The following is a 24,760-nucleotide window of genomic DNA, read 5'->3' on the forward strand; positions in this document are numbered from 1 at the left end:
GGGCTGCAAACTAAACTGATAATGCCTCTGAGATGCTGGGGCGCAGGTAAGAAAACTTCCTGCTTGGACACTATATCCTGGTCTGCCTCTATTTCCCGTGCAGTTGTGATTGCTAGGTGTCAGGAGCATGGCACAGACCACGCTTATTTTTGCTTTTATATTGCTACTGCCTTTCTTACAGGATTAAGCCCGGCATGGGGGAGTGGGGGCAGAACTACAGCCTCTCTCCCAGTTCAGGTGCCTTGCTCAAAGCACCCGGCATTTACCCTGCAGATTTCTCACAGACCAGAAGCGAGCTAAGTCACGCAGAGGCAGACTGCCACAGGAAGAACAAAGGGATCTTGGTGTTCTCATGAAGCGCCCAGGGAATACTGCTTAGATCAAGGGCAAATAGTAAGCAATTTCGGAATAGGCAGAAACCACAGGACTGTTATAGGATTAGGGGGAAAGTAGTCGACAGCAACACTCGCTCCAGCTGTTGTGCTCCTCAGGCCCCATTTGTGGATGTGGCTATGTATCTCCTCGGGTTAACTACCAATTTAACAGCTAAATGCTCAAACACTTCAGACAGGAGGAAAAAGCAACTTCCTTGAAAAAACAAGGACACGGTCAGAGTTTTGCCTTAAAAAAATCCACGAAATGCAAACCATACTAAACACAAGAGAACATATATGATTTAGGAATAGCGCTACTTTCCCTAATCTTTAGGGCAGTATGTGTGAGCTCAGATGAAAAAGCATACAGCCAAATGGTTCCACATCACGTGCTGCAAGCTGATGTTTCCAAAAAAGGAGATTTTATATTCGCTGCCTAAGGAGATACCTCAGCCATCCCTTCAGATGTGTGTCAGCTGTAGACATTTCTAAACGGTTCCAAATTCTTCCTCTCCTCGAGCAGTCAACAAGAACTTTCCCTTCAACAAAATCAGTGGGAGAAAGATCATGTCCAGTCCTAGAATGCTCTAAACTAGATGGTATCAGTGAGTTCTCACGTTCCACGTTTAAGTCTGAACTTTGATGGGCTTTCAGACAAGGTAACTTTCCAAGATTTTTCAATAAGCAGGTTAAGTAATTGTGGTAATTTGAGAAAGACGCGGAATGAGCCGAGTCCTGTCTGGATCCCCAGGGAGCAGCATGCCTTTTCCTACTGCTATTTCCTAGGCTGTTGCCTGGTTCATGCAAAACGTTGAGGACCCATGTTTGGTTTTAAGAAGCGTAGCAGTGACAGAGCTGTCTGGTGGTCCGATTACAAACTCGATTTTGTAAGAAGCGGACTCTAGCCATCTTGGGTAAGCACCCTCAGGCCCAGCTGCTCTGGTCGGGACAAATGCCCTATTAGAGGAGATCCCAGGTCAAAGCATAAACAAAGCAAAAGCTCCACCCGAAGGGCAGGCTTTGGCAGAGCCCGGCGAGCAGAGCACGCCGGTGGGGTCACAGACCTTGGGAGGCATTTCGTACGGCATGTAACACAGCTGGGGCTCCCGCAGGCTGCTGTGACGGAGAGAGGCTTTAGGAACTTTTCTAGCTAGTACTTTCCAGCAGCAAGGTGGAAGGGACTGCAGGCTGATGGCACACGAGAAAAGGATGATATTTAACACGGCAGGAAATAGAGGAGAAGCAAAAGAAAGCAGAATTGCTTATTGCTCTCTCCTAGGAACCCTGCTCAGTGCTTTGCAAAGGTTCCCTTTCCTTCACTGCTGCCAATTTCCACAGCTGAATTTGGACCAGGAGCTTTTTCTCCCTTGCAACAGTGTAATGTTTAATACAGAAAGAAATAGTTAAAAAGAATCCTTTCAAATTCTTTGCTGTTCAAGCAACTGCATCCCTTTGATCAAAAAATACAAAGCCTTTTGCCCTGACCTTCTGCTGAACTCCTGCCAATCACTGTAACACCATCCCCTCAAAGCAGAAAGCAAGACGACAGTGTAGCCCAGTTTGCCTTGGGCTGTGATTTATTGTACTAAGTTTTGTGAAATTATTAAATTTAAATTCCTTGCTCAATTGCTTTGGCACTAAGGCAAAACCATCAAATGGGCCTTTTTCTTCCAAACCTGATAACTAAAACCTGTTTTTAGATGAGCCCCCATTTTCACGATATCGAATATTCATACTTTAGAGAGAACACAGTGCTGTGGCCCCCATTTTATGCAGCAAGTAAAGACCAGACGCAGAAGTATTTAGGTGCCTATTTTTTGTCAGTTACAAACCCTCATTCCTACAGCTCCTATGTCTTAAGCTCAACAAGATCTACCACTCCCATCAGGAAACAACCCTAACAACCACGTGCCCTTATGCTTTTGATCATTTTGCAGACACCTGACCCAGCAGCAGCACTGTTGGACCGGCCTCTGTCCCAAGGACAATCCCAGACCAAAGGAAGACCGTGAGAAATTTAAGGGAAAGAACAGTCTGGAAGCTCTGCTTTGCTTACTTTAACAAAACTACAGGATTCACGTCTTTTAGCTAAGAGACAAGGCTGCAGCCGCTGCGGAGAAAGGAGGGAGGTGCAGACTCCATTTCCCTTCATCCAGCTTCTGTTTTCCTTCAGTTCGAGGTAGGAATTAAACCCTTCTCATGCTCCCCCAAATAAATTCTTTGCATGTTCTTTGTAGCAGGATTCTCAGGGGCAGGTTGCTGTACCCTTTTCAGGAAACATTTAAAGAGGAATCTAAGCGAAACACAGCTCAGGAAAATGTAAGTGGGAGCTGAAAAAGAGAAGATAAAGGTCAGAAGACCATTTGTTTCTAGTTAGCTCAGAACAAACCCAGGTCGGGGATGCCTGGATGCAGTTACTGCTGTTCTGCAGGTCTCATTTCAGATCTACCACAAACCGCATCCCTCAACCTCTTTTTGTTGGGCTGAAATCCATCTCAGTCAAGAGCTGGTTTCAAGGACAGAGAGGATAGCACTTCTGTTGCTAGGGGCCTTGATATTTCACACCTATTAAAACCACCCATCCACCCTATCCAAAATTCACCGTTTTATTTTAAAGGGAAAATCTGGAGTAAGGCAGATATTTTTTTGGTCTACCAGGGACATACACAAACAAATTGTTTCTTGTATGACTATAATTCTTTCTTATTCATAAATAAAATTATTAACGTTCCCCTGCTGTCAGCCTGGCATGGAATTTGGATGCCTCCCTGCTACAAAATACATTTTTGCTTTCATCAGATGGATCGAAATGCCTCAAGGCAGGGCTAAGGAGGAAGAGCACTGTGTGTGCATCTCAAAGAGCGCCAGACATGAATGCTCGCTCTTTGACATGCTTCTGCCCCTCCCACCCGCTTGACACTGCTGAACCTTGGTCCCCAAGTCTACTTCTCTCCTGCTCCAAATGAGTCTGTGGTTTTCATTTAACCCAAACTGCCCTGCAACAGCCGCCTCATTTGTTGAGAATTATTACCTTGCATTTATTTTCTGCTTCACTAAAAATGTGGGAGTTGCTGATAAAAAGCCAATAATACGCAGCGTGTGGAGGGGATGACGATCGTTCTAACGCTGCAAGTAAAACATCTTCCACAGAACCCTGGGACATTTAACAGACATTGGAGAAGATTCAGAGAATCGCTGCGATGACCTCATCACGGATCACCCAAAGGAAGCAAAGCAACAGCAGGCTCTTCTCCTCAAAGGAGACTACCACTAGAAGGAATAAGAAATACCCGACCAGCACGCTGCAGAAGCTAAACTTAATTTACAGAAAGGAAACTGCGGTACCAAAGAAAGGAGTGATTTGTACAGAACACTGGTAGAGGAGAACTTGTCGTCTTCTCTCTGATGATTCAGTGCCCTCACGCTGAGGCCCGTATTTACCTTTAATGACTTCTTTGACAACAGATTAGCTTAGCTCCAGCAAAGTCAGCGAGAACCAGACAGCCAGAGTTCTTTTCAATTACAGTTATTAGCCATATTCAGCAAGATCCCATTCTTATCAGGAATAGAAACTGGCTCAGAAGGGAGAGCTTGCAGTTGGACTATTTTTGATACTCTACAAATAAACACCAGATGGCATGGATTGAAGTTAGGGGGCATGCTGAAATCCATCACGTGAACATCCTGGCAGCTTGGTGAAATGGCTCTATCCTTTACCTGAGCCCTTACAATGGGAACGTCACATCTTGGCCAGCAAGAAAAGACAACCGTACTTCAGTCTTAATAGCCCTCTCCAGGGCACCTACTTGAGAATACAAGAAAGAATCAAGACATTTCTCTGCCAAGCCCGTTTTGTTCATCTACAGGCAAACAACAAAGCAAGTGGCAGCACTGGGAGGAGCAGATATATTTCAGTTCCAAGCTCTGCCCTAAAAGGCCCCACATACCTGTCACGGAGAGTGTTGGGACCCAGGTAGGGGTACTGGCTGTCCTTGAGTTTTCCTTTGATGAGCTGATCTAGTGTTTCTTGAAGGAGAGGCTGGTGTTGCGTGTACACATTCTCAACCCCCTACAGTGCAAGAGAAGCTCTTGTTATGAATTAATACAGCAAGGCAGCAAGCTAAGAGGGAAGATCAGCAAAGGCACATAAAAGGAGCATCATCATCTGATGGATACATCAAGTGTTAACTACTGAAGTCCAGATTTGAAGAGGCTTTGCAGCAACTAACTCCCATTGTCTTCAGTGAGAATTATGCCCTAAAAGCCCAGTGCACTTAATATTAAATCTCTGAAATCCATGACACGTGGCATTGCACTGCATGCGAGTCCTGCTCCGTGACTGTAATTTTGACTAAAACTGACATTATTTCATCTGTGGCAGATCCATACCTTCAGTCCTTTGAGGAACTGTTTGGTGATGGCTACAGCATCCTTGGGACTGAACAGGTCACTGCCCCGCACCCGTTTCCCTCCATATTCCACAACGGCAGACACGAGCTGTACAGAGAGAGGCAAAACCAGAATCCTGTTAAGCTGGGAAACCAGCTTCCAGGCAGTTTTTGTCTAGTTAGGCTCAGTGGAGGCACTGGAGTGATGACCAAGGAGTCAGGGAGATCGATCCCAAGCAGATAACGCAGCATAGAGAGAAGCAAGAGGGAAGAGAAGAAGTATTCCCCCTATCCACCAAGCAAGTCAGTCTGCCGTGACACTGCCTGCATAAGGAGAGAGGCTTTCATTTCCATAGTCTGCTGCAGTGATAGCAGATCTTCCATGCAATGTGACATCATCCCGCTTCTCCACCTCCTCTCCAGCTGCTCACTACATTTGCCAAGCACTGCCACCCTCTCCCTCCCAGCCAAGCTCCTTTTACAGTCCCCATAAGTCCTTTGCTGCAACTATTGCCTATTCAGCAGGAGCTGGGGGAAGAGGGGTGGGGAGGAGGAGGGGAAGGCGAAAGGAAGCATGTTCCAGGCCCCGTTTACATGCCACACACCCGTCCTAGCAGACTCCTGGCGTGCCTGCCGTCTCTGCTTTATTCAATCCTTCATAATATCACTGATTTTGGAAATGGAAATTAAGTGATTAGTAATGCCTTTTAAAGTAACACCTGCAGGCCCCAGCCAAGCTCAGGGTTCTTTTCGCAAGGTGCGGCACGATTCAACAAAAAAGCATTGTGCTAAACTAAAGCGGGCAAGCTCTACACCAATTAACACTGATTTTCCACTTCCGTGCCCTCCTGTCCCACTCGTTCATCCATGCTGCAGTTACCTTTCGGTATTTCTCTGACACACCCCTGTTCTTGAGATCTGTCATCAGCCCTGGCAGGCTATTGCTGCTGTGCCGCTCGTAGTGCAGGGCATAAAGCATCACCAGCCGGGCAGCATCAAACTCTGTCACCTTGGGGTTCTGCAGGAGGCGACGCACGTTCTGCAGCAAGACAGAGAGCAGTGTTAATGGTGAGGCCTTCAAAGGACATTAAATCAGACTAATATCAAGCCCACTGCCTAGCAACAAAATTGCATGCAGGAGGAATGCAAGAGAATTAAATTGTGTCATAAGCAACAGAGCCTGGCTTCTTATGTGCTCTGCCATTAGATTTATTAGAGTACAATGGAGTGCAAGTTGCTTTTGGGTCTTTTCCTGAAGCTGGGAATTCATAACGCAATTCTGTTGTCCATTCTTAACCCTCCATAACATGCTGAGGGGTGAGCGCAGGTTACTGGGTGCCTCCCCTGAAGGGGGGCATCAGCAGGCACTCACAGAAACCTTTAACCTCTGCCCTTCCCTTTCCAACTTGAGTAGAGCCAGAACTGGCCCACAGGTTCCACCGTAATATTGACTGTCAAGAGAAAAGAGCGAGGACAATTACACAGATTCTGTTTTCTTTTGGAAGGTGCAGGGCAGAAGCATCGAAGTCTCGGATAACCTTTGGATGTGAGAAGCGGAGGAGCAAGTATCAAGCATTTGGAAGCAAAGGAGGAAAGGAATTAAAGCATGAAAAGGAAGAGAAAGATTACAGCACTGGAGGTAAATACAGAAGTCTACAGTTATTACTTCTAATATGCAGATCGTTACTTTTTCTGCTGAATAGAACACGATACCGTAAATATAAAGGGTGCATGCCCCAAAGAGGCTCCCTGTTAAAGTACAGACCCTTTCCAGAAAAGTTTCAGAACCCCCGGTGCATGCCATTTACCCTCCAGGGATTGCCGGCAGGATATAATTGCTTGTGTAAATTGGCAATTGGCCATGTAAGTGCTACTCCTTCTCATTGCAACAAAACGCACTTATTTCCTCTCTGCAACCTCTCAGTCATTGTGTCAAGTCACAGAGTTGAGATAATGGAGTTAACAGAACAAACACCAGAGCCAAGTTGGTAGCTTAGGTGAGCAGTGGGAGTAATAAGCTTCTTAACTCCGAGCTTTGAGATGGATCTCAAAGAACAGGCATCAACTACCAGATGTCTTTGCAGACATCAGGTTAGGGCTGGACAGATGCTTTAGGACACAGCGAAGTCTGAAATTCTCCCTGTGCTGAACATTAAAGCAAAACAATCAGCCTGTATTAGCTCAAATGCATGGGAGCAGAGGAGCTGCCAGTTTTACAGTTGCAGAAATGGCGGTTCCAAGAGAGGGACGGAACCAGTTAGGATTTTTTCCACTCTGTAAGCGTACATGACCTTCAAACACTCCAAAAATCCCAGCGTATCTTTGCAAGATTCTCCCACCCTCCCAATATACAGGTAGGCAACACGGAAACATTCAGTGAACAGCTGTGAAACAGCGTTCTGAAACTGTCGCTAGTTACCACGCTGATTCAGCTATATTTGCTGGAATTTGGCTGATGCTGACTAGCTACAAAAACACAGGATAAAATCCTGGCTTTGAGGAGGATCAACAGGAGTTTACCATTGACCTTGGTAAGGTCAGGAATTCACCTGTGAGGGTAGGGACAGAGTCCCACGGAGATGTTTGCTTGCAAGATTTTTGATCCTGTGCTGGCAGTGCAGTGGCAATGCCTATATAAGCGGGAAGCGTGTAAAACAGAAAAGCTATTGTCCGTCCAAGGAGATGGGATTCAAAACCTCCCATTCATCTCTCAAGGCTCATGTACTATGTCAGGATTAATAAGAGACCAGGGAAAGAATAACCAAAATGTACTGTACTCAGGGGCCCGAGGCCACTGAGAAATTAACAATTGCTGAAGTTACATCAGTGGGAGAACAATTCTGCCTTTATTTCGTGCACTGGCTTATTCTTCATTGTTTCTGTGGCCTTGCCCCTTCACTGCCATTAGGAGACTGCAACAGGGAACAGCCTGGGGCAGTGCAGCTAAAGAGATACTGATCTCTCATGTAGAAAGATATCAGTTCCATAGTTTTGCATTTATTTCCTAGCTGCTACATGTTTTCCAGTCGGTCTCAGTTGTTAGGAATACAATAGAGCCCTTTAGGCATGTGGCTGTAAGCAAACTGCAGGCAGCTTTTCTGCTTTAAAAACTGCAGGAATACCTACTTAGGCCAGACTAAGACCCGAATTAGCACCAAGGCGAACTCCAGTAACCGCCCTGCCATGACAGCGTGGCACTCGGTGGGGGCTGACCTGCCTCTGTCCAGTTTCCAGCACTGCCACATAGTCTCTTAACCGTAGAGCCGGTAATGCAACGGCAAAATCACCAGAAGTTCACATCATCCCTTTCTTCAACGAATCTGAGATAACTTAATAAAAGACAGAAAAGTAGACCAACATTTTCCAAAATGGTCTCCAATGCCAAGCACCCAAGTTTCAACACTAACGCTCTGTGCTGTGTTGGTATCAGAAATAACAGATCACAGCACAGACACGATGGGCTGACGGATTAGAACTCAAATCTTTGACTTTTAAACTGCAAAAGCTTGATCCAGAAACAATGATACAGCAAGAGAACCTCAGAGGCTGTTTTCAGCAAATGCATTTTATGGCTACGTTCCCCCTTCAATACTTAGTCATCTAAATTCTACCGAATATAAGCTAGCGAATCATATCTATATGCTCGCCAATCTATATAGCTGCGATGACTTCAGCAGGCCTGTACCGATTCACATCAGCTCAGGATCTGGTAACAGATTACAGTACTTGAAGAGTCTAATATTATCCCCTAGCCACCCACTTGGAGCACAGAATAACAGAGGCAAAGAAGACGTGTATTTCAAATCTGTTGAAGATGCTTATCTTTATTTTCTAGTCAAACTGCTTCTCCAGTATTGTGTAAAGGAGTCCATTATATGGTGTAACTCCTACCTTAGCTATAAAAAATTAAGGAATCGTTTTTTAATATTGAGTCGCTGGTTGAACTCTGCTAGAATACAGTCACACTCCACAATACTGCTCTTTTCTCTGAATAGTCAGTGGCCACAATTCATCACTATTGACGTACTGTCAGATACCAGGTCAGGTCATGGAATCCAACAAGCCAGCATGGGGTCAAAACTTCAGTCTATACTCGGCTATAACAGAAGTCTCTGTTAGGCTTTTTCAGTCCTCTTTGCCAAAGAAATCTTTTCTCTAAGAGGCTTTCCACTGTTTTTTTATTTAAAAAAAAAGAAAGGTAAAAGCCAGCACCTCAGTGAATAGTCTGGTTTACACAATTTCATGGATTCCATTTCTTCTCCTCCCCAACAAATACAAGCAGCTTCTGCACAGGGGTCCAAGGTTTTTTTTTTGCTGGTGCCTGCACAGGCAGCTTGCCAGAAGCCAACTGACTGGATGTAATGAAGGAATGTTGTATTGTGAAATGCAAAGACAGAATTTGCAAAGATGCTTCTCAAGCCAGTTATTAACTATGATTCATCCCCATCTGAACTGAATGGGGAGGAGAAGAGTAATTCGAACATCTAATGTCCCAACCCTGCAGGATATCTGCACACAGAACTCCCGCTGACTTTCAGTGTCAAACTTCCATCAATGGGGAAGTTACAGGATCAAACCATCTAGATTCAGACAAAGGATCAAGGTTAGGTTTTGAGCCCGAGGTACCTGGAGAGCGCTGGAATGGTCATTCTGGCAGGCCAGTTCCTGCTCCACTTCAGACACCTCCAGCAGGTTCCGCTCACCAACCAGTCGAGAGAGCTCTCCCACTACTGTCACATGCTTCGATACCGTGCCCGACATCTTCTTGAACTGTGGGTAATTCTCCACAAATGCCTGCAACGGGGAAACCAAAGCAACCGGTTCTTCAAAAGAAAAGCAAGAGACAGCAAGAGACAGTGGATGTGTGCAAACCAGTGATAAATTGTATAAACTAATTTGCATCAATATAAGCAAGGCCAGCGTGGGTGTGTGGATGACCGGGCACCTCAATCCCAGGAGCCCACAGGATTTTTCCAATTACAAGGAGAATTTTGGAAGGGATGTACTTCTTATTTACTCTTAAAATAAAAGGATGCGGACAGTATCTCCAAAGATGTCACCAGGATTCTTTAAATCTTGAGCAGTGACTGAATTAATAGCCTGTGCTCTGAGCTGTTGCCAAGTGACCCAGCTCAGATACGAAGTCCACACAGCCCTATTGGAGTAAGCCAAGTACTTAAACCAGAGCTTACCAATTCAATTGTAGGGCTTTGGGATTCCAGCAAGCTCTAAGCAGCAGCTTAGCGAGCAGTCAGAATAAGCAAGCCTGTAGACCACACTGCAGTGGTGCAGAACGGCCTATCGAAGTGTCTAGCCCTCAGTGAAGAACCATTGTAATGAACACAGTGCAAAAAGGAGGTTTCTGCTCCACAAAACTAGCACGCCACAGAGATCTGAACCGTTGGTGCTGATAGTGTGGACTGTCGGTGTAGAGACAGCAGTGATCTGCACTATCCCGCAATGGACGGGATTTAAAAAGTCCAGTCAGTTACGTGTAGATTGTTTGTACCTTCATATCTGCTATGGATTCCAGCTTCTGCTGCTCCTTAGGTTTCCTCCTCTGGAAATCCTCCATAAGGTTCTTGATGTTACTGCCAATCTCCGCAAAGTTCAGGTACATGTTCTGCACGGAACAAGACAGGGATCTGAGAGAAAGCCATTCTAACACGAGTCTTGATGCCACTGGAACAAAGTGGCACTCTGTGCCCGAAACACTGAAGTGCCATTGCACATCGTCTCCCTGAGGCCCAAGCTTGGGCAAGCAGCTCTGCCATTGGTCCGGGTTTGAAATAAAACTATAAAATGGACACGTTATTTCATGTCAGATGCTGCTTGCATAACACATTGATTTTCACCACTTGCATAAGCTATACAGTACATCACCACCCCGACGCTCAAAGTCATTGGAAATTTCCTTTCACACGGCAAAACAAAGAATGGAACCGCATCCCCAAATTCACCTACTCATGAAGATCCCCACCGAGATACCTACGTTGGCGTAGAACTCGTCGTTCTCGGCAGACAGGACCACCTCTCGGAGATCCTTGCTTATCCCCGGTACCCGAGAGAGGTCGATGCGGTTGTTGTTAATCCCCAGCAATTCGTGAACCATAGCCTGGTACGTCCACTAACAAGGATGGTGAAAGAGAAAGGCAAATGATGACCTTAGTAAGATAATAAACAGCATTGGAAAATTCATGGATTTCAGGCTGAACTCAAACAAAGCCAGTTTATATTCCTCTAGCAACACACAGCGGATTCAAAGTGTGCATTTCTCAAACTTTTGCCAGAATGTTAGAAGAAGGAATAAATATTACTTCTGTTATAATCAGATGGGCATCCCGTGGTGAGAGACGCTGGTGCAAACGCAAAGGAAAACCACCCCGTTCCAGGGTGCTTACCGTAAGTACGTTTAAAAGACACGACTCTCGAAAAGAGGAGCAATGGGGATTAATATTCCTGTTCGAATGGTTCTGTTCGCCACCGTCATCTCCCCCTCCTCTGCTGTGAAGGGACATGTATTTTTGGCTGCAGAGGTTCCACAGTTGCAAACTGTGCAATTTCCTCCATGCTCCTTTGCTTCTTAGGCAGCAGTAGGAGTGTGTGTTTCTGCACATCGGTGAGTTACTATATTTATCCTGGGAAGACTAATACTAATCTAGAGAGAAAGCTGATCGGAGCACCGACATGCCTGACACTCCATTTACATTCATCTGAATCTCTCTTCTGGATAGAAGACCTCCGCATAGCAGATAATGCTTTTGGTGCCCTGTGCCGAGCGCCGTCCTTAACTCTACAAACCACACGTGACCTGGGTTTCTGACTGTCGGATCACTCCAATAACACAAGTATCACCACTAGCTCCTACACCACTGGCGTTGCAGAACCGCTGGCTGCTGTTGAGGTAGCCCGGCTGCAGCTCCAGCCGTTGCCTGATCGCCAGACTGACCTGTGTCTAAGCGTACCCCCCAGAAATGAAAGGAGACAAACAGGCCGTTTGATGCCAGAATCTGCAGCACAGCAAAGAAAAAGAAAATCCCAACAGCTACGTAGTAAATACTACCACCCGTCAATAACACAGACGGAGAAATACAGCAGCGCAAGGTCACTCAATAACTGTGTACGTGCGCTGCCAAACGGCCTACACAAATAAACCCTTGGAAAGGACACTGCCGAGACACGAGGACTCCAAACATAAAGTCTGTCTTACGGAAGTGCAAGCGGCCTGGCTTTCCAGGGTGCTGGCTACATCTGCCACTGAAGCCAGCGCACATGATCCGTGCTCAACACTCTGAAAAATCAGGCCACGAGATAAAAGAGGGATTTCAAAAAGAATGGGGGCGGGAGGCAATACTTTTTACCTTTCAGATATAAACCGTGCCCTGCCAGGGTGTGAACTCCCAACTCGCTACTACCGCCACAGGGCTCTCTGCACTTCCAGAACTCGCGTTCCTATCTCAGCCCTTGCACAACTGCGAGATGATTCACCTGGTTCAGAAGTGGGGTGATGGCGTCGTCGGACCGGTCCAGAATGAGAAGTAAAGGAGGAACCTCAGTGCGCCGAAAGTCAAACAGCTCATACTCTTTAGTGATTACTTGCTGTCGAGAAAAGGGAAAAAAAAAAAAAAAGCCATTTGATCTTATGTATACCCAGAAAATGTTTCCTCTTAGTCTGGATACAGGTGAACAAAAAGTGAAGTGCTGGTGAAAAACGGGTTGTGCTGCTATCTTAGTCTACACTGCTAATGAAGAAATAATACCCGCTCTCAAAAGGCACCAGGTAACCTGCTGCAATTTATGACACTCGCAGGAGATAGGGGTCTTCACCTGCTCCTTGGTTGGGAGCAGGCAGAGACGAGGCGTGTGACCTGCCTGAAGCCATGCAACAAAGGAAATGACACAATTTACAAGAATTGACTGAAAAAGGGTATTCCTCTCAAATGCATCAACATGTAAAAAAATTAAACAAAATTTAAGTACGTTGCCAAACTTATTTCACATCGCTGTAGGTTCTCACCATACCTTCACGCATTCAGCAAGCCTCTTTGCTGACTCAGAAGAGAGCTGGTACCGAATCATGGGGCATTTCTTCAGAGACAAAAGCAGAGCAGTCAGCCCTTGAGTTGTCCTGGACAGCTGAGCCGGATCCCAGTTGCGACCCTAGAAGGAAAGGCTGCATCTAGTCTGCACCATCCCCAAACTCTTTCTCACATAAAGTCTTAAGTCTTAAAGTCTTAAACTACAGTTTGACTGAAGGAGCAGGTAGGCCAGAGGCCACAATCCGGATTCCCCAGCGTTCCTCTCCTTGCCAGTTCCTCGTAAGGATCAGCTGCCCCCTTACGGACCCTCAACAGCAGTCTGCCTGCTGGGCAGCCTGCCGCCACACCCAGCTTGTTGCGGCTACTAGTCTCTCTATTAACCGTAAAACAAGGCCCTGGAGGAGCATTAGCTTTTTTCATACCTGGCAGCAGCCCAAGAGGTTGAGAGAAAAAACGTGTGGATTCACTGCAATGTAATCGCCATAGAACTCCTGCCAACAAGGGAAAGCAAATACAGTTACGTGTCTTATTCAGCCTACAAGAGTACGTGTGCCAGCATCAGCCACATTAACACTAAAATCCTAAGCAGCGCACAGACTCCTTGACTCTGATCGTTTCTCCTTCCTCCGTGCCTAACCCCTCAAATCCCTCCACTTCTGCTGACAACTCCACTGCCAGTTTGTCGTGTGTATTTTTCGAGTATGTAGCTCTTCGTCAACACCACAAACATGTAGCAGCCTTGTGAAACACAGATGACAGCAGAACCAGCAGCGGCCCTGACAACAGGAGGGCAGGCAGAAACAGGGGCCACAGCAGTTTTTCTTTCTTTTACTTTTTAATCCCACGTCTACGTTCATCTTTTCTTCCATCCGAGACTGCTGCACGGTGCTGCTGCATACTGTTCGAGAACTACTGAGTCCTCCCACTGCCACGCCTGAGTTTGTTAGCTTGTATGTTCACTTTGCTGATGCTTTTGGATTAGGAGATCTATTTAAAATACTCAAAATTCACCTGAACTTCAGCCACAACTTCCTGTTCATCAGCCTCAGCCAATGACTTGACATCGCTCTTACTGATCACGTTACTGAAATCTGAAAGAAAACAACAGCGAAAGAACAGTCGGGCTCTGCGAGTGACACGTGACACACAAGAACACCACAGAACAGTAGGACCAGATTTTCCCCTGGAGCAGGAGCAGATTGCAGCAGAGATCCCTTGACCTTACACCTGCGATTGTTATGCAGACATTGTAATCCAGAAGTTACCTCACACGGATACTCTGAGCCAATCCCCTGTTCGACTTTCTGCCTCTGGTGCCAATATCCAGTACGTGACTGCAGCGCTGGACCAGCACGTCACGGTCAACGATGGGATTAAACGCCCCGTGGGACGCGGCAGTGCTGGAGAGGCAGCAGCGGCTCTCTCCTGTCCTCTCCCTGGCCTGACATCTGCCCGATTAAGCCACACCACGCACAGCCCGGTTGTGGTCAGTAGATTTCTGTGCGTAAAAACCGAGTAATACTAAATGGCTGAACACAGTGACAGCCGCATCTCTGCTGAGCTCCTCGGCATTGCTGTGCCAGCAGGTCACCACCACCCTTTCCAAACCGGAGCCCCCTCTCTCGCCGCCTGGAGCCTGGCTCCTCGGCGCTGCATTCCTGCAGAGCGGCAATGACATCTAGAGGCCTCTTCAGCTCATTTCCTAGAATCTCACCAAGTGATACCTGTGCTGGAGGGCTAGACTTCAACACAAAGCCAGCCGTAGTTGTTCTGCTTCATTTCCCAAACCACAGAACATTCCGCAGCATGAGCAGGACACGTGAGGAACACCCCGCCCGATATGCCAGGCATGAGAAGATGCCACGTAGCAGGTTTAGTCCAACGCTGGGATGTGAAGTCTACCCTAATCCTGTCTCTGAATTATTTACCTTCAAGATTTGGGCCAGTCTCTCACCCAGCGCATCTCAGGTTTCCGTATAATAAAGGCACTTTACCCCTCGCATTAGCTGCCTTTCATGTTTATGAAGCAACATCCCAGAAATTTTCAGGGATGAGCCACAGCGGAGGAATGCAGGTTTACGGTGTTGCTTTGCAAAGATCTCTCGCGAGTTGCTTCGGTTTAATTATTTTATCTGGTATGTATGTACCCTTTGCTAAAATAGCATAAAAACTAGAATTCACACATTCTTAGCGCTTTAGTAAAGGCCTGTCAGTGGGAGCGGTCACAGCGTCTCACATCTGTGTTCTCTACTGAACATCCGATCGCTCTCTGACGGGCAAGTCTGACTTACTGGACAGGACGGGACCTACTTACAAATAAAATAGATGCTGTACTTCGGCCGCCGCAGCTCCTGAATGAGGCACTCCACGTTCTCCTGGACGAAAACAGCACCGGGGAGAGCAGATTGTAAAAATGTTGAATCAAGAAGGGTTTGGAGTGACCCGCGCCCCCTCGCCGTCCCCATCACGGTCCCTCCTCGTGACCCACGGCTCACGCACGGCCGTCCCACCACCTCAGGCTAACGGCAGGCGGGAAGGGCAGGGCAGGGTGATGCCCGAGGCCGGGGGTCTGAGGCGAGGGGCAGCGCTGGCGGGATTGCTCTACCTTGGTGGGCCGCAGGAAGCAGATGGCCTTCAGGTGCTTCATCGCCTCCCTGTTGGCGGAGTCGAGGCGCTCGAAGAGGTACACCTCCTTCTGCAGGATCTCGGACTGCGTGTACACCATGCTCACGATGCCGGTCTGCGGGCGGGAGGCGGCAGCGCCCATCACCCCGGGCCTCGGGCCTCGGCCCCGCCGCTCCGGACCCCGCCGGGCCGCCCGGCCCAGCAGCGGCCCTCACCCCGGCCCGGCCCCGCCGCTCACCGTCTCCCGGTCCATGAGGAGCACCTTCATGCCCGGCCCGCTGTCCTCGATCATCTTGGACACGTACTGCTTGACGGCCAGCACCGCGTTCATCTCGGCTCGGCTCGGCCCCGCTCCGCTCCGCTCCGCTCCCCTCGGCTCGGCTCGGCTCGACCCGGCTCCGCTCCGCCACCGCCGGCCGCCTGGGAGTTGTAGTCCGCCAGCGGCAGGGCCGGCCGGGCGGAGCGCGGCGCCGGACTACAACTCCCAGCCTCCCCCGCGGCGCGGCGCGGTCCGCCCGGCCCCGCCCCGCCCCGCCGGCCCGCTCCCCTCCCGGCGCCCCGCCAGCGGCCGGCCCTGCGCTGCGGCCCGGTGGGGCTGCGGCCCGCGGGCTCCGGGGAGCCGGGGGGCAGCGTCTTCAGCCAGGCCCGGTCCCCCCGCCAGCCCCGGCTCCCCGGGGAAATCCTACAGCCGCCCGGGTCTCATCCCTTCGCCCTCCCCTCCCCAGGGGCCTGAGGGGGACCCGAGCTGAGGAAAGGGGGTGGGAACGTCCTGGGAGGGGGAAAACGGTTTGAGGCTAAACCCACCTCTGCTCTCCCCCCACCAGGCACCAAACCCACCTCTCTCCCCGCTACCAGGCCGCCTTCCCGCAGTGTCACTGCTTGAAGAAGAAGGTAGGTCCCTCCCTTCTTCAGCACCCTTGCTGTCGGTCTTGTTTTCCAGCAAACGGAAGGTAAAAAAGACGCATTGAAACATCATTTCGATATTGCGCATAATAAAGTAACCAGGGCGATTCTTTCTCACCAGTAATTTATCACCAGTATAACCCCCCAAGCGAGCTGGGACCCAGTTCTGGGAAGGTCTAGGCCTGGGCGAGGTGAAGCTGGGGATGGTGCCGAGGTGCGGGCACGTCCTGTGGACAAACCCCCGGCCATTTAACCCGGCCCGGCTGCATGCGGGACACGCAGCCACCGCATCCCTGCCGAACTGCATAATTCTTCATTGAGGCAGGTTTTTCAAGTCCGTGCCCTATGCCAGCCAGCCAGCTTGGCTTCCAAAAGCAAACAGCATCTGTAATCATTTATGTCTTGAAAAGACCCGCAGCGGTACCAGGGTTTTGGGGGGCAGACGGAGGGAGGGGAGGATGCTCCCGTGTCGCTGCTCCCCCTCTGCATCTCCCGTCTTCGGGATGGGGAGCGCAGCAGTTGACCTTCATGGGATAACTCGCGTGACTGGAGCTGATACCTATTTCGCTAACCTTTAGAAGAGCGGGCCTCTGTGCTATTTATTCTGCTGCTGTTATCATTCCTGAGTGTGACAATTTTGGAAAAGGGCTATTATGGTCATAAAAATGTAATCCTCTAACGTGCATCTTTTATACAGAAAACGGTGAGCAGGTGCTGGTGAAAAATGAAAGCTATTTGCCAATCTTGTAAGTACCTTTTCATAAAAGCTGACACAAAGGAACTCTTCCATGCTTCCAGTTCATCTTTTGTTCTGCTTGATTTACATTTAATATACATCAAAAGCCATTACGGCAGTGGGGATATAGCTTAAAATTTTTGTATTTTATAGGAAAAATAAAGATCAGAGAAAGAGGCTTGTCCGTGAAACCTTTTCCTTTTTAGACAGCAGCCAGCCTGTAAGTAATATTTATGAAAGCATTCTTGGAGACATTCACAAAACACTAGCGATACGCGGGCTATTGAAGTTTGTGTACGGAGATGAGATGAGACGTGAAGTTTGTTCATACCATAGCGTAACGGAGTTGTTCAGAAGCGTCGAACCTTCCCTGGCTACATTAAGCTGAATATAACTAATATTTTCTCTCCTTACAAGCCGCAGTCTTTTACCTTTCTAGCGAGTAAGTGGGATAAGATTTAGAAATCCCAGCTACTGTACGCAAAAAGCAGTTGTAGTCAAGTGCTGAGAAATATCCCGATGAAGTGAGTGGGGAAAGTTTGGCTTTTAAACACGTGCAATGGCTATAAAGATGGATGTTAAAGCAACACCACGTTCAGGTTAAGGCAAGGCTTTGTTTTGCCAAAGCTGTCTCGTGTTTGTAAATAACACTACAACATTCGAGACAAAGGGAAAGCAATCCTTTTGCTTTGGTATCGAGAAAAGCAGGTGCCCGAGTGTCTTTTTCACTATTCCTTGGCCTGGATGGAGGAAAAAAGCGGCTGTGTCTCTGAAATAATGCAGGAGGCAACAGCCTTCAAATCCTTCCCTTTAGTCTGAGCACGGAGACTAACTCGAGGCATTTGGATTTGATTGTAGTTTGTTTGCCAGTGCGATTTAGTGAGTATAATACTGACCCTCCGCAATATATACATCGCGTGTAAGCAAACGTCTCTTAGCTGCTGTCATTTCTGCCATCAGGTAGCTCCTACCTTTCAGCGTCTATTGTCATTTAAAGAAAAAAACATCCTTAACCCTGAAATGATCAGATATTTTTGTATTCTCACTTTCACCTGGAAAGCCATGAACATTGCAATAGCAGAAATACGGTCAGTGCAAGCAGAATGTTTATTAACTTTATGAGACCATGTTGGTTCGGCATCGATTTTGCATTGTAATTCAGAACAGCGTGCAACGTAGAGACTAAAATGCAAAGTTACAGGTATTTTAAAATCCAAGACGCTTAATCAGCCCTGGAGAAAGCTGACGTTAAGGATGTACAAAGTTGATACTGATCTTCATGTTCAAAACACGGTGTTTTTTTCCTATCCCAGGTCCAGGAAACTTATGCTTTGAGGACAGAAAATAGGAAGCTAAAAATGTGGTGCGTTTTACATTTGTATTTACACGTGTAGGCGGTTTGTTGTATGACATCTTTTTGCAGTTGCTCAGGGAATAATCACGCGCATCAGTTTAACACCTTTGGTTTCTCTAGTACACAGAGACTTCGCTGTTAGTGTTTCTGTTTGTGCTCATTGCCGTTTTCGTTCTGTTGTCTCTTCCTCAGAACTCGAGACTGCGATATAAAACAAAAGGTATATTATCTACCGAGCCACCTAAGCATTTCCCAACAGGAAATTCTTTATCATTAACATTTCATAAATTAGAAACTGAACTGAAGAGCAAACATTTGTTATTAAAAAAACCCTTTTAATACAAAAACAAGTAAGGAAAATAATGCAAAAAACCTGATTGCATGTGCTTATAAAACTGGCTGCTAATAAAACAAGCTAGGTGGGCTCAAAATGTAGTTTAGATTACTTAAATTCTTCCCTAGTAAACATTCTTGTTTGGAGAAGTACTGAAGCCTCCCTTTAAGTCAGTGGGAACTTGCAGGGAAATCTCTGTGGAAAGGCTAGCTGTCTCAGACCCTTGTTTCGCAGTAACTACCACCGTATATGACATTTTGCAGAGTCAGGCACATAAATAATTCGTAGCCGAACACGCGGAACTGAAAGAAAAGTCTATTAAGATATCAGCGGAATAATTCGTACCCGTCTTTCTAACGCATCGGGTTGGAAAATAACAAGCGCGCTTTACTGTGAGGTTGGTAAACAGGGCTTCATCTTTTAGTTTGGGTAGCAAAAACAACGTGTCATTCCTTTTTCTTCCTAGATTGGGCATTAAGGGAAGAAGAGTATGAGAAGTAAGGATGAGAATTACCTTACATTGGGTTACAATGATATACAGCTGAGCTAAACTAATGTGGCTTTGTGGCTTAGAAGGGCAGAGCGAATTTCACCCTTGATTAATAAATCTTTCCAATTTCTGGTGGCTAAAGTTCTGTGACAAATTGATGTCTTTATCAGCTTTGTACTTGAGAATCGTTCTGACAAGTAACACATCTATTTGCATTTTGCTTTGTTTTCAGAGTGAGATCGAGAGACGTTCTGGCGAGATACCCAACTGCTTAAACGGCACCAATTTCTGGGTAAATACGTCAGTACTTAAAAACAAATTCTGAGAGCGTTTTAATGAGACTAAACGTCCTCTAACACATACAGCTTTGCTACATGCTGCCGTGCCATGAAAAATACTCAGAGGAAGGGAAGGAAGCCCTAGAGACATTAATTGTAAACGTGATTGGAGGGACTAGGCAGGTGTCAGAAACGGTTAAAAAACACCCTGCATCCCAAGATGGAGCAAAGGGAAACCAATTACGAACCGGCGCCTCATCTCTTCCATCTGCGACAGAGAAACACTTGCTAGGGACGCATATGAGAAGTGCAAGCCTTCTGTGTAAACCCCAAAGTGGACATCTTAAGCCTTCTAAAAAATACCTGGCTTTTTACCATTGCTTGTAAAATGAACTGTGTCTCTTGTTTAGTATGAAGAGTTGAAGCACCTCGGCGGCCCAGGTACGTTATTTTTATCCGCTGGAAGACCAGCTGAAAACAGTCATAAAGAACGTTCCTCTTTATATGTAAAACTCCTCTATATTTGTTCAGTTCCATACTATAGCAATATGCTTCCTATCTGCTTTGTAGCCACTCTGAGTGGTTTAGCGTGAAAACATTTGCATAGTATTAGGAGTCTGACTAGTGTTACTTCGTTTAAAAGAAATTGTAACACAAATATTCTGCATTCAGAGTTATAACTTGGGTGTGAAGCACACAGTCTGCAGGTAACTCTAAACGTTAAAATGATTGTGCTTCTATTTTTAAATGGGCAGATAAGAGAACACCAAGGAAACGGACCAAGCACACGCAGCGAGTGATGCGAAATGTTTGCTTTTCCAACCCTCTCGGCATAGCAGCATGAGATAATGCATTACATCATCCCTTTTGAAATTTCATTTTTTAGCTGAATGGCTTAGAAAAATCATTAAGTGAAAAACCAAGCTTTTCCTAGATGCTAAGGTGATTCATTTGCCTGCTAGTTAACAGAAATTTTGGGTGCATGCCAAGGCGTTTTCACAAAACTGGTGGCTACACGTGCATCTTCTTTTATTTAAAGTACTTCGGTGTGAGTTGCAAAACGTTTGTTTTCATTTGGCTTGTGTTGGGAAGAAAATTTTGAAAAGCATTGCCACCCCATGTCAGTATCATTTAATTATCGGTTTTAATTAAAGCACTGGAATTGACGCTTGTAGCAGCTTAGGTTAAATAACCAATTAAACGTAAATAGCCCCAACATGCAACTTCTGGGGAAAACCGCTAAAGATCAGCGGCATTTTAAAACCGATTTGAACGGTGTTTGAATTCCTGCAGCACTCAGACAGAGGGCGCCGGCGGAGCGGAGGAAAGGTAACTCCGTGCCTCCTCTTCAGGGCTAAATGCTTCGATGGCACTAGGAAAACACTGACCGCACAGGATTAAATCAGACTTTATTGGTCATCGCTGTTATATTTGGAGGGATGCTGCTGAGATGCAGCAGTGCCCCAAAATACGTCAAGTTGGCTGGGTACGTGACGTGGTCAGTGACTCGGGGCTCGTGCTCAGCGTCCCGTGGCACCGAAGCTGCGGGGGAATTTAACCCCGGTAGCGTGAGCGAGCGATGTCTGTGTCTCACTGCTTCGTTTTCGGTGCCACGCAGGGCGTATCGTTCGAGCTGCTTTTCCCCGGTTGCAGTGACAAATCAGTAAAAGGGAATGACAAATGGGGTCAGTCGCAAGATGTAGCTGTAACGAAGAGATCTACTTGGCAGTTTGTACAGCATTAATATGTCTGGGACGACTCTGTGCATAGCTGCGATACGTGGGGCACCGAATTCCTGGAAGTCCCATAGCTAAATCTCGATACGTCTTGCCGGAGAGAGAGGTCTGGAAAAAAAGAACCTGGTCTTGAAGGTCAGGGGACCTTGTTGCTCTTCCTGTGGGAAAATGATCCTACCACGTGGGCTCAGGCCGTAAGGTCTGCGCCCGGGCTGTTGGAAGCGGCGGGAGGCCGCTGGGGAAGTCTGGCATGCAGCGCAGCTTCGGCCGGGCAGGCTCAGGAGAACCGCTCTAGCTTTGGCCCAGGGCGTGCTGGCGTGGGAGGGCTGAAACCAGCCTGTAAAAGAGACAAGGGAGTACTGTGCACCTTTTTTTCCCCCCCATCATTAATATTAGCACACAGGAACTTCTCCTTTTTCTTGGACAACCCACTGTTTCTCCTCCGTTTCAACCGTAGGGAAAGAACTGACGCAGTGTCCTGGTTTTGGCTGGGATAGAGTTAATTAAGTTCCTATTTAGCAAACTTAAAGATGGCATTAGAGCTTTTTTTTTGCGTCCATATCGCCCATCCGTACACTTTTGCAAGTCCTGCCTTTTGAGAGCTCTTCCCCCCCCCCTCCTTTCTTCACACAGTTCCCATCTCTCCCTCTTCCATCACTAGGCCTTCTGCTCCTTACGCCCAAAATCACACAGGTTTTTAACTCTGCGCTCGTACCAAGGAGTGCTCGGTAAGTCAGGGGAGCGTCCTTCCAGGTTCAAAGTACAAGAATGTTACTTAGTTTTACTGAAAATGAGGTAATGCTCCTCTTCGGGAACACCGGCTCTGGTTGAGTAACGTTCAGGCACCCAGAACAGCCTTTGGTCCCGCTAATCGCAGAAAGAACAGCAGTTGGGATTAGATGCTATTCCGAGAGGGACAGAGCTAAAAAGGGGCTGCACGAAACAGAGCCAGCGCACCCTCGCTGTCAGGTCACTATTTATAGGAGAATGGATAAATGACTAAATCCTGCCTTTCACTTCCAATTAAGCAGCTCCCCTTTTTCTTCATCGAGTAACCTACACGGTTGTTGTCTTCTAAGGACTTTAGATCACCAGCTGAGATCACATTCTAAATTTCGTTTCACTGTTCAAAATGCTTGGGGTCTTCTTCCTACAGAGGGGTCAGAGGCCGGGAAGTTTTGCATATACGTACAGATCTTTATACAAACAAAAGCTTTGTGTGGTTTAGATGGTTCAGGATTTCTCTAGAAAAAATGCTGTTCCGGGCACCTGATTTTACCTCTCCTATTCAAACCGACTGACACCCCCGGAGCGAGTGGGGGTACTCACGGCAAAAGGTGCTGCTTTATACGCACAGTAACTGCAAACTAAATAAAAAAATTGGTATTTAATTGCATCCTATTGTTTTCTGGCCTTGTTTCGATTTTAAACGATTTAGTGTCTGGAAAGTACTTACCGTTTAATTATTTGTCCGGTTTCCTTGGAAATGCTTTTGTAATGATGGCAGTGATGATTTTTTTCAACTAAATAAGCCCAGAGTGTTGTCTCCTTCTTAAATACATCTTTGTAGTTGTCCTTAAAGGAATACAAATGCCTTTTGTGCCTTTGCCATTATTCTGTAGCAGTAGATTTGACTAAATGAATTACAAATCAAAAGTATAATGCAAGAATTATTTTGTTATTTTAACATTAATATCAAAAAGGATTCAAAATCCATGTAATTACCAGGGGGGGATATTCTTTCGTTACAGGACTGTTGCAACTCAGACGGGAGAAGAAAAGCTCGAGGTAATGTATAACAGAACGAATCATACTAAAAGCACTCGCAAAGCAGTAGGTTCATAAAAAAAAAAGGCAGAACAACTGTAGACTGTAAATTACGATCACATTAAACGTGTAAAATAGATACAGAAATATCCTAAGTTCTATTTTTTGTCATTGAAAGCTATTATTACATCAAAAGCTATAACACTGCCTCTCCTTCATCATTTTGAACGTCCACGTTGAGACATCAGGGACTGATTTTTTAGGCAAATTCAGGTAGCACTGGGCACGTCTGAAAATAAAGTGGAATGCTTGCAAGACCTTCAACCACAGAAAAATACACAGTCGGTTGTGAGTTGTCCTCTGCTGCTGGAGCCTGGTTTTAAATTGCCAGATAAGGGATTGCATTTTTAACGTCTCTTCAAAATACCTTTGCGTCAGGGACTTTCTGTTCTGCCTTCCTGCAGAGCCTCGCAGCTGGGCTGGCACCAAGCTCCCGCAAGCTCCCGTAAAACAGATGCAGAAAATAATACCGATAATGGACGGATCCGAGCACCTTCTTGAAAAGTACGACCGAACGGCAGGGCTGAACACAAATTAGAGGTACGCTAGCCTAGCAACGTAAAGCTTTGGAAGAATTATCTAGTTCATTTATTTCAAAAGATAAAGTCGATCTCCTGATGCAGATTTTATCTTTAGTATCTTTACATCTTTATTTGCCTTCTAACCTTAGCTGGATGGGCGAAGAGTCACTGGCCCAAGTAATTAAAATACCTGGGCTTCATACAAATCCTGAAAATTGTCATCAGATGCTACTGATTTTTTAATCCGTTTCCCTTTTCCCCTTCCCCCGTCCATGCTCTGCCAACGTCCCACGGCGCTGGTCTCCAAATCAGCCCTAAACCGCTGCTGACCAGTTTTGTTCGTACCAAAGGGTGCAGCGCTCTGGGAACTGCGGACGAAAGGGAACCGCAATAAAATCGGCACTTTCCAGAAGTCGAAGGCTGTCGTATCAGGGGACAGGCCCGGACTCTGCCGAGCCCGTCAGACAGGATGGCCCTCGAGGTTTCTTCGTTCGGACTCCTCGATTCCCCCAATTATTTTTCCACCGTGGTTTTTATCCACCTGCAAAAGGTCAGTGTGGGGTGCAGGTGACTCGGTCATTTTGAGGATGATGTGGCAAAACATTTGTTGGCTGTCGTGCTGGGAATCGCTCGTATTTACATTTCATCTGCATAGAAGTGGGTGGATTTGTACCGATCCACCACTTTTACAAATTATCAAATAATGGACGTGACAAACAGAAAAGAAATATTCCAGGGTAAAAATAGTTCCAATGATGATTTTATTAATTACTGAGAGTGAAAATGTCCATCGTATTTGTAGGATATTTATCCGTTATTTGCAGATAAGACATTTAAAGCAACTGAGGAATTATTTCGAGGAAATCTTTACAATTTTCCTTTCCCACAGGATGACGTCGGATGGTGGAAGAGCAGTTTAATGTCAACGGGGTTTGTTGCTGGACAACATAACATTTGACGTTGTTTCTAATTTAAATCTGCCTTAAGAATTCATTCAAATACATATTTGTATAAATAAAAATCTATTTAATCTCGCTAATAATTACGCTGGTCCAATTACTATTTGAACAGCACGATAACAGCTTCAGGGGCAGATTTTGGTACCTAAGTTTAGTCAATAGGATTGCCGCAGGATTACAGTGCTCTCTATTTTAA

At 46.6% G+C, this 24,760-nt stretch overlaps 2 protein-coding genes across 10 annotated transcripts in view; one reads left to right on the plus strand and one right to left on the minus strand.

Moving 5' to 3' along the window:
• Positions 1-15,805, minus strand: part of VPS45 (vacuolar protein sorting 45 homolog) — a 30,118-nt gene extending 14,313 nt beyond the window's left edge. Inside the window, exons 1-13 of the mRNA XM_076360161.1 lie at positions 15,665-15,805; positions 15,407-15,541; positions 15,116-15,176; positions 13,813-13,892; positions 13,224-13,292; positions 12,785-12,922; positions 12,251-12,361; positions 10,755-10,889; positions 10,272-10,385; positions 9,389-9,556; positions 5,643-5,801; positions 4,764-4,871; positions 4,322-4,443 (exon numbers count right to left, since the gene is read on the minus strand). Of these exons, the coding sequence (XP_076216276.1) occupies positions 4,322-4,443; positions 4,764-4,871; positions 5,643-5,801; positions 9,389-9,556; positions 10,272-10,385; positions 10,755-10,889; positions 12,251-12,361; positions 12,785-12,922; positions 13,224-13,292; positions 13,813-13,892; positions 15,116-15,176; positions 15,407-15,541; positions 15,665-15,757 (1,493 nt within the window). The 5' untranslated portion in view covers positions 15,758-15,805. The remainder of the gene's footprint in view (positions 1-4,321; positions 4,444-4,763; positions 4,872-5,642; positions 5,802-9,388; positions 9,557-10,271; positions 10,386-10,754; positions 10,890-12,250; positions 12,362-12,784; positions 12,923-13,223; positions 13,293-13,812; positions 13,893-15,115; positions 15,177-15,406; positions 15,542-15,664) is intronic.
• Positions 1-24,644, plus strand: LOC143171289 (uncharacterized). Of its 9 annotated transcripts, none has more exons than XM_076360169.1 (11): positions 1-46; positions 2,312-2,553; positions 6,268-6,401; positions 16,251-16,317; positions 17,027-17,075; positions 17,219-17,285; positions 19,476-19,535; positions 23,009-23,045; positions 23,489-23,588; positions 23,956-24,155; positions 24,495-24,644. In XM_076360169.1, exons 3-11 carry the CDS (start codon positions 6,369-6,371, stop codon positions 24,497-24,499), a joined length of 618 nt encoding a protein of 205 aa, XP_076216284.1. In that variant the 5' UTR covers positions 1-46; positions 2,312-2,553; positions 6,268-6,368; the 3' UTR covers positions 24,500-24,644. The 9 variants fall into 9 exon arrangements, 7 of the variants coding, with proteins under 7 accessions (XP_076216284.1, XP_076216287.1, XP_076216289.1 ...); XM_076360172.1 differs by lacking the exon at positions 24,495-24,644 and adding an exon at positions 19,932-19,962 and having other exon boundaries at positions 23,489-23,624; positions 23,956-24,035; XM_076360174.1 differs by lacking the exon at positions 24,495-24,644 and adding an exon at positions 19,932-19,962 and having other exon boundaries at positions 23,956-23,994.
• Positions 24,645-24,760: the final 116 nt, after the last annotated feature.

The sequence above is a fragment of the Aptenodytes patagonicus genome, chromosome 26, assembly GCF_965638725.1.
Source record: "Aptenodytes patagonicus chromosome 26, bAptPat1.pri.cur, whole genome shotgun sequence".
Lineage (NCBI taxonomy): Eukaryota > Metazoa > Chordata > Aves > Sphenisciformes > Spheniscidae > Aptenodytes > Aptenodytes patagonicus.

Bases quoted from the DNA above. Each gene is read 5' to 3' on its own strand.
- LOC143171289 (XM_076360169.1), top strand. From the start codon at position 6,369: ATGAAAAGGAAGAGAAAGATTACAGCACTGGAG. The intron at 23,046-23,488 runs GTAATGTATAAC...GCCTTCCTGCAG, and splicing joins CGGGAGAAGAAAAGCTCGAG to AGCCTCGCAGCTGGGCTGGC. The intron at 23,589-23,955 runs GTACGACCGAAC...TTCGTACCAAAG, and splicing joins TCCGAGCACCTTCTTGAAAA to GGTGCAGCGCTCTGGGAACT.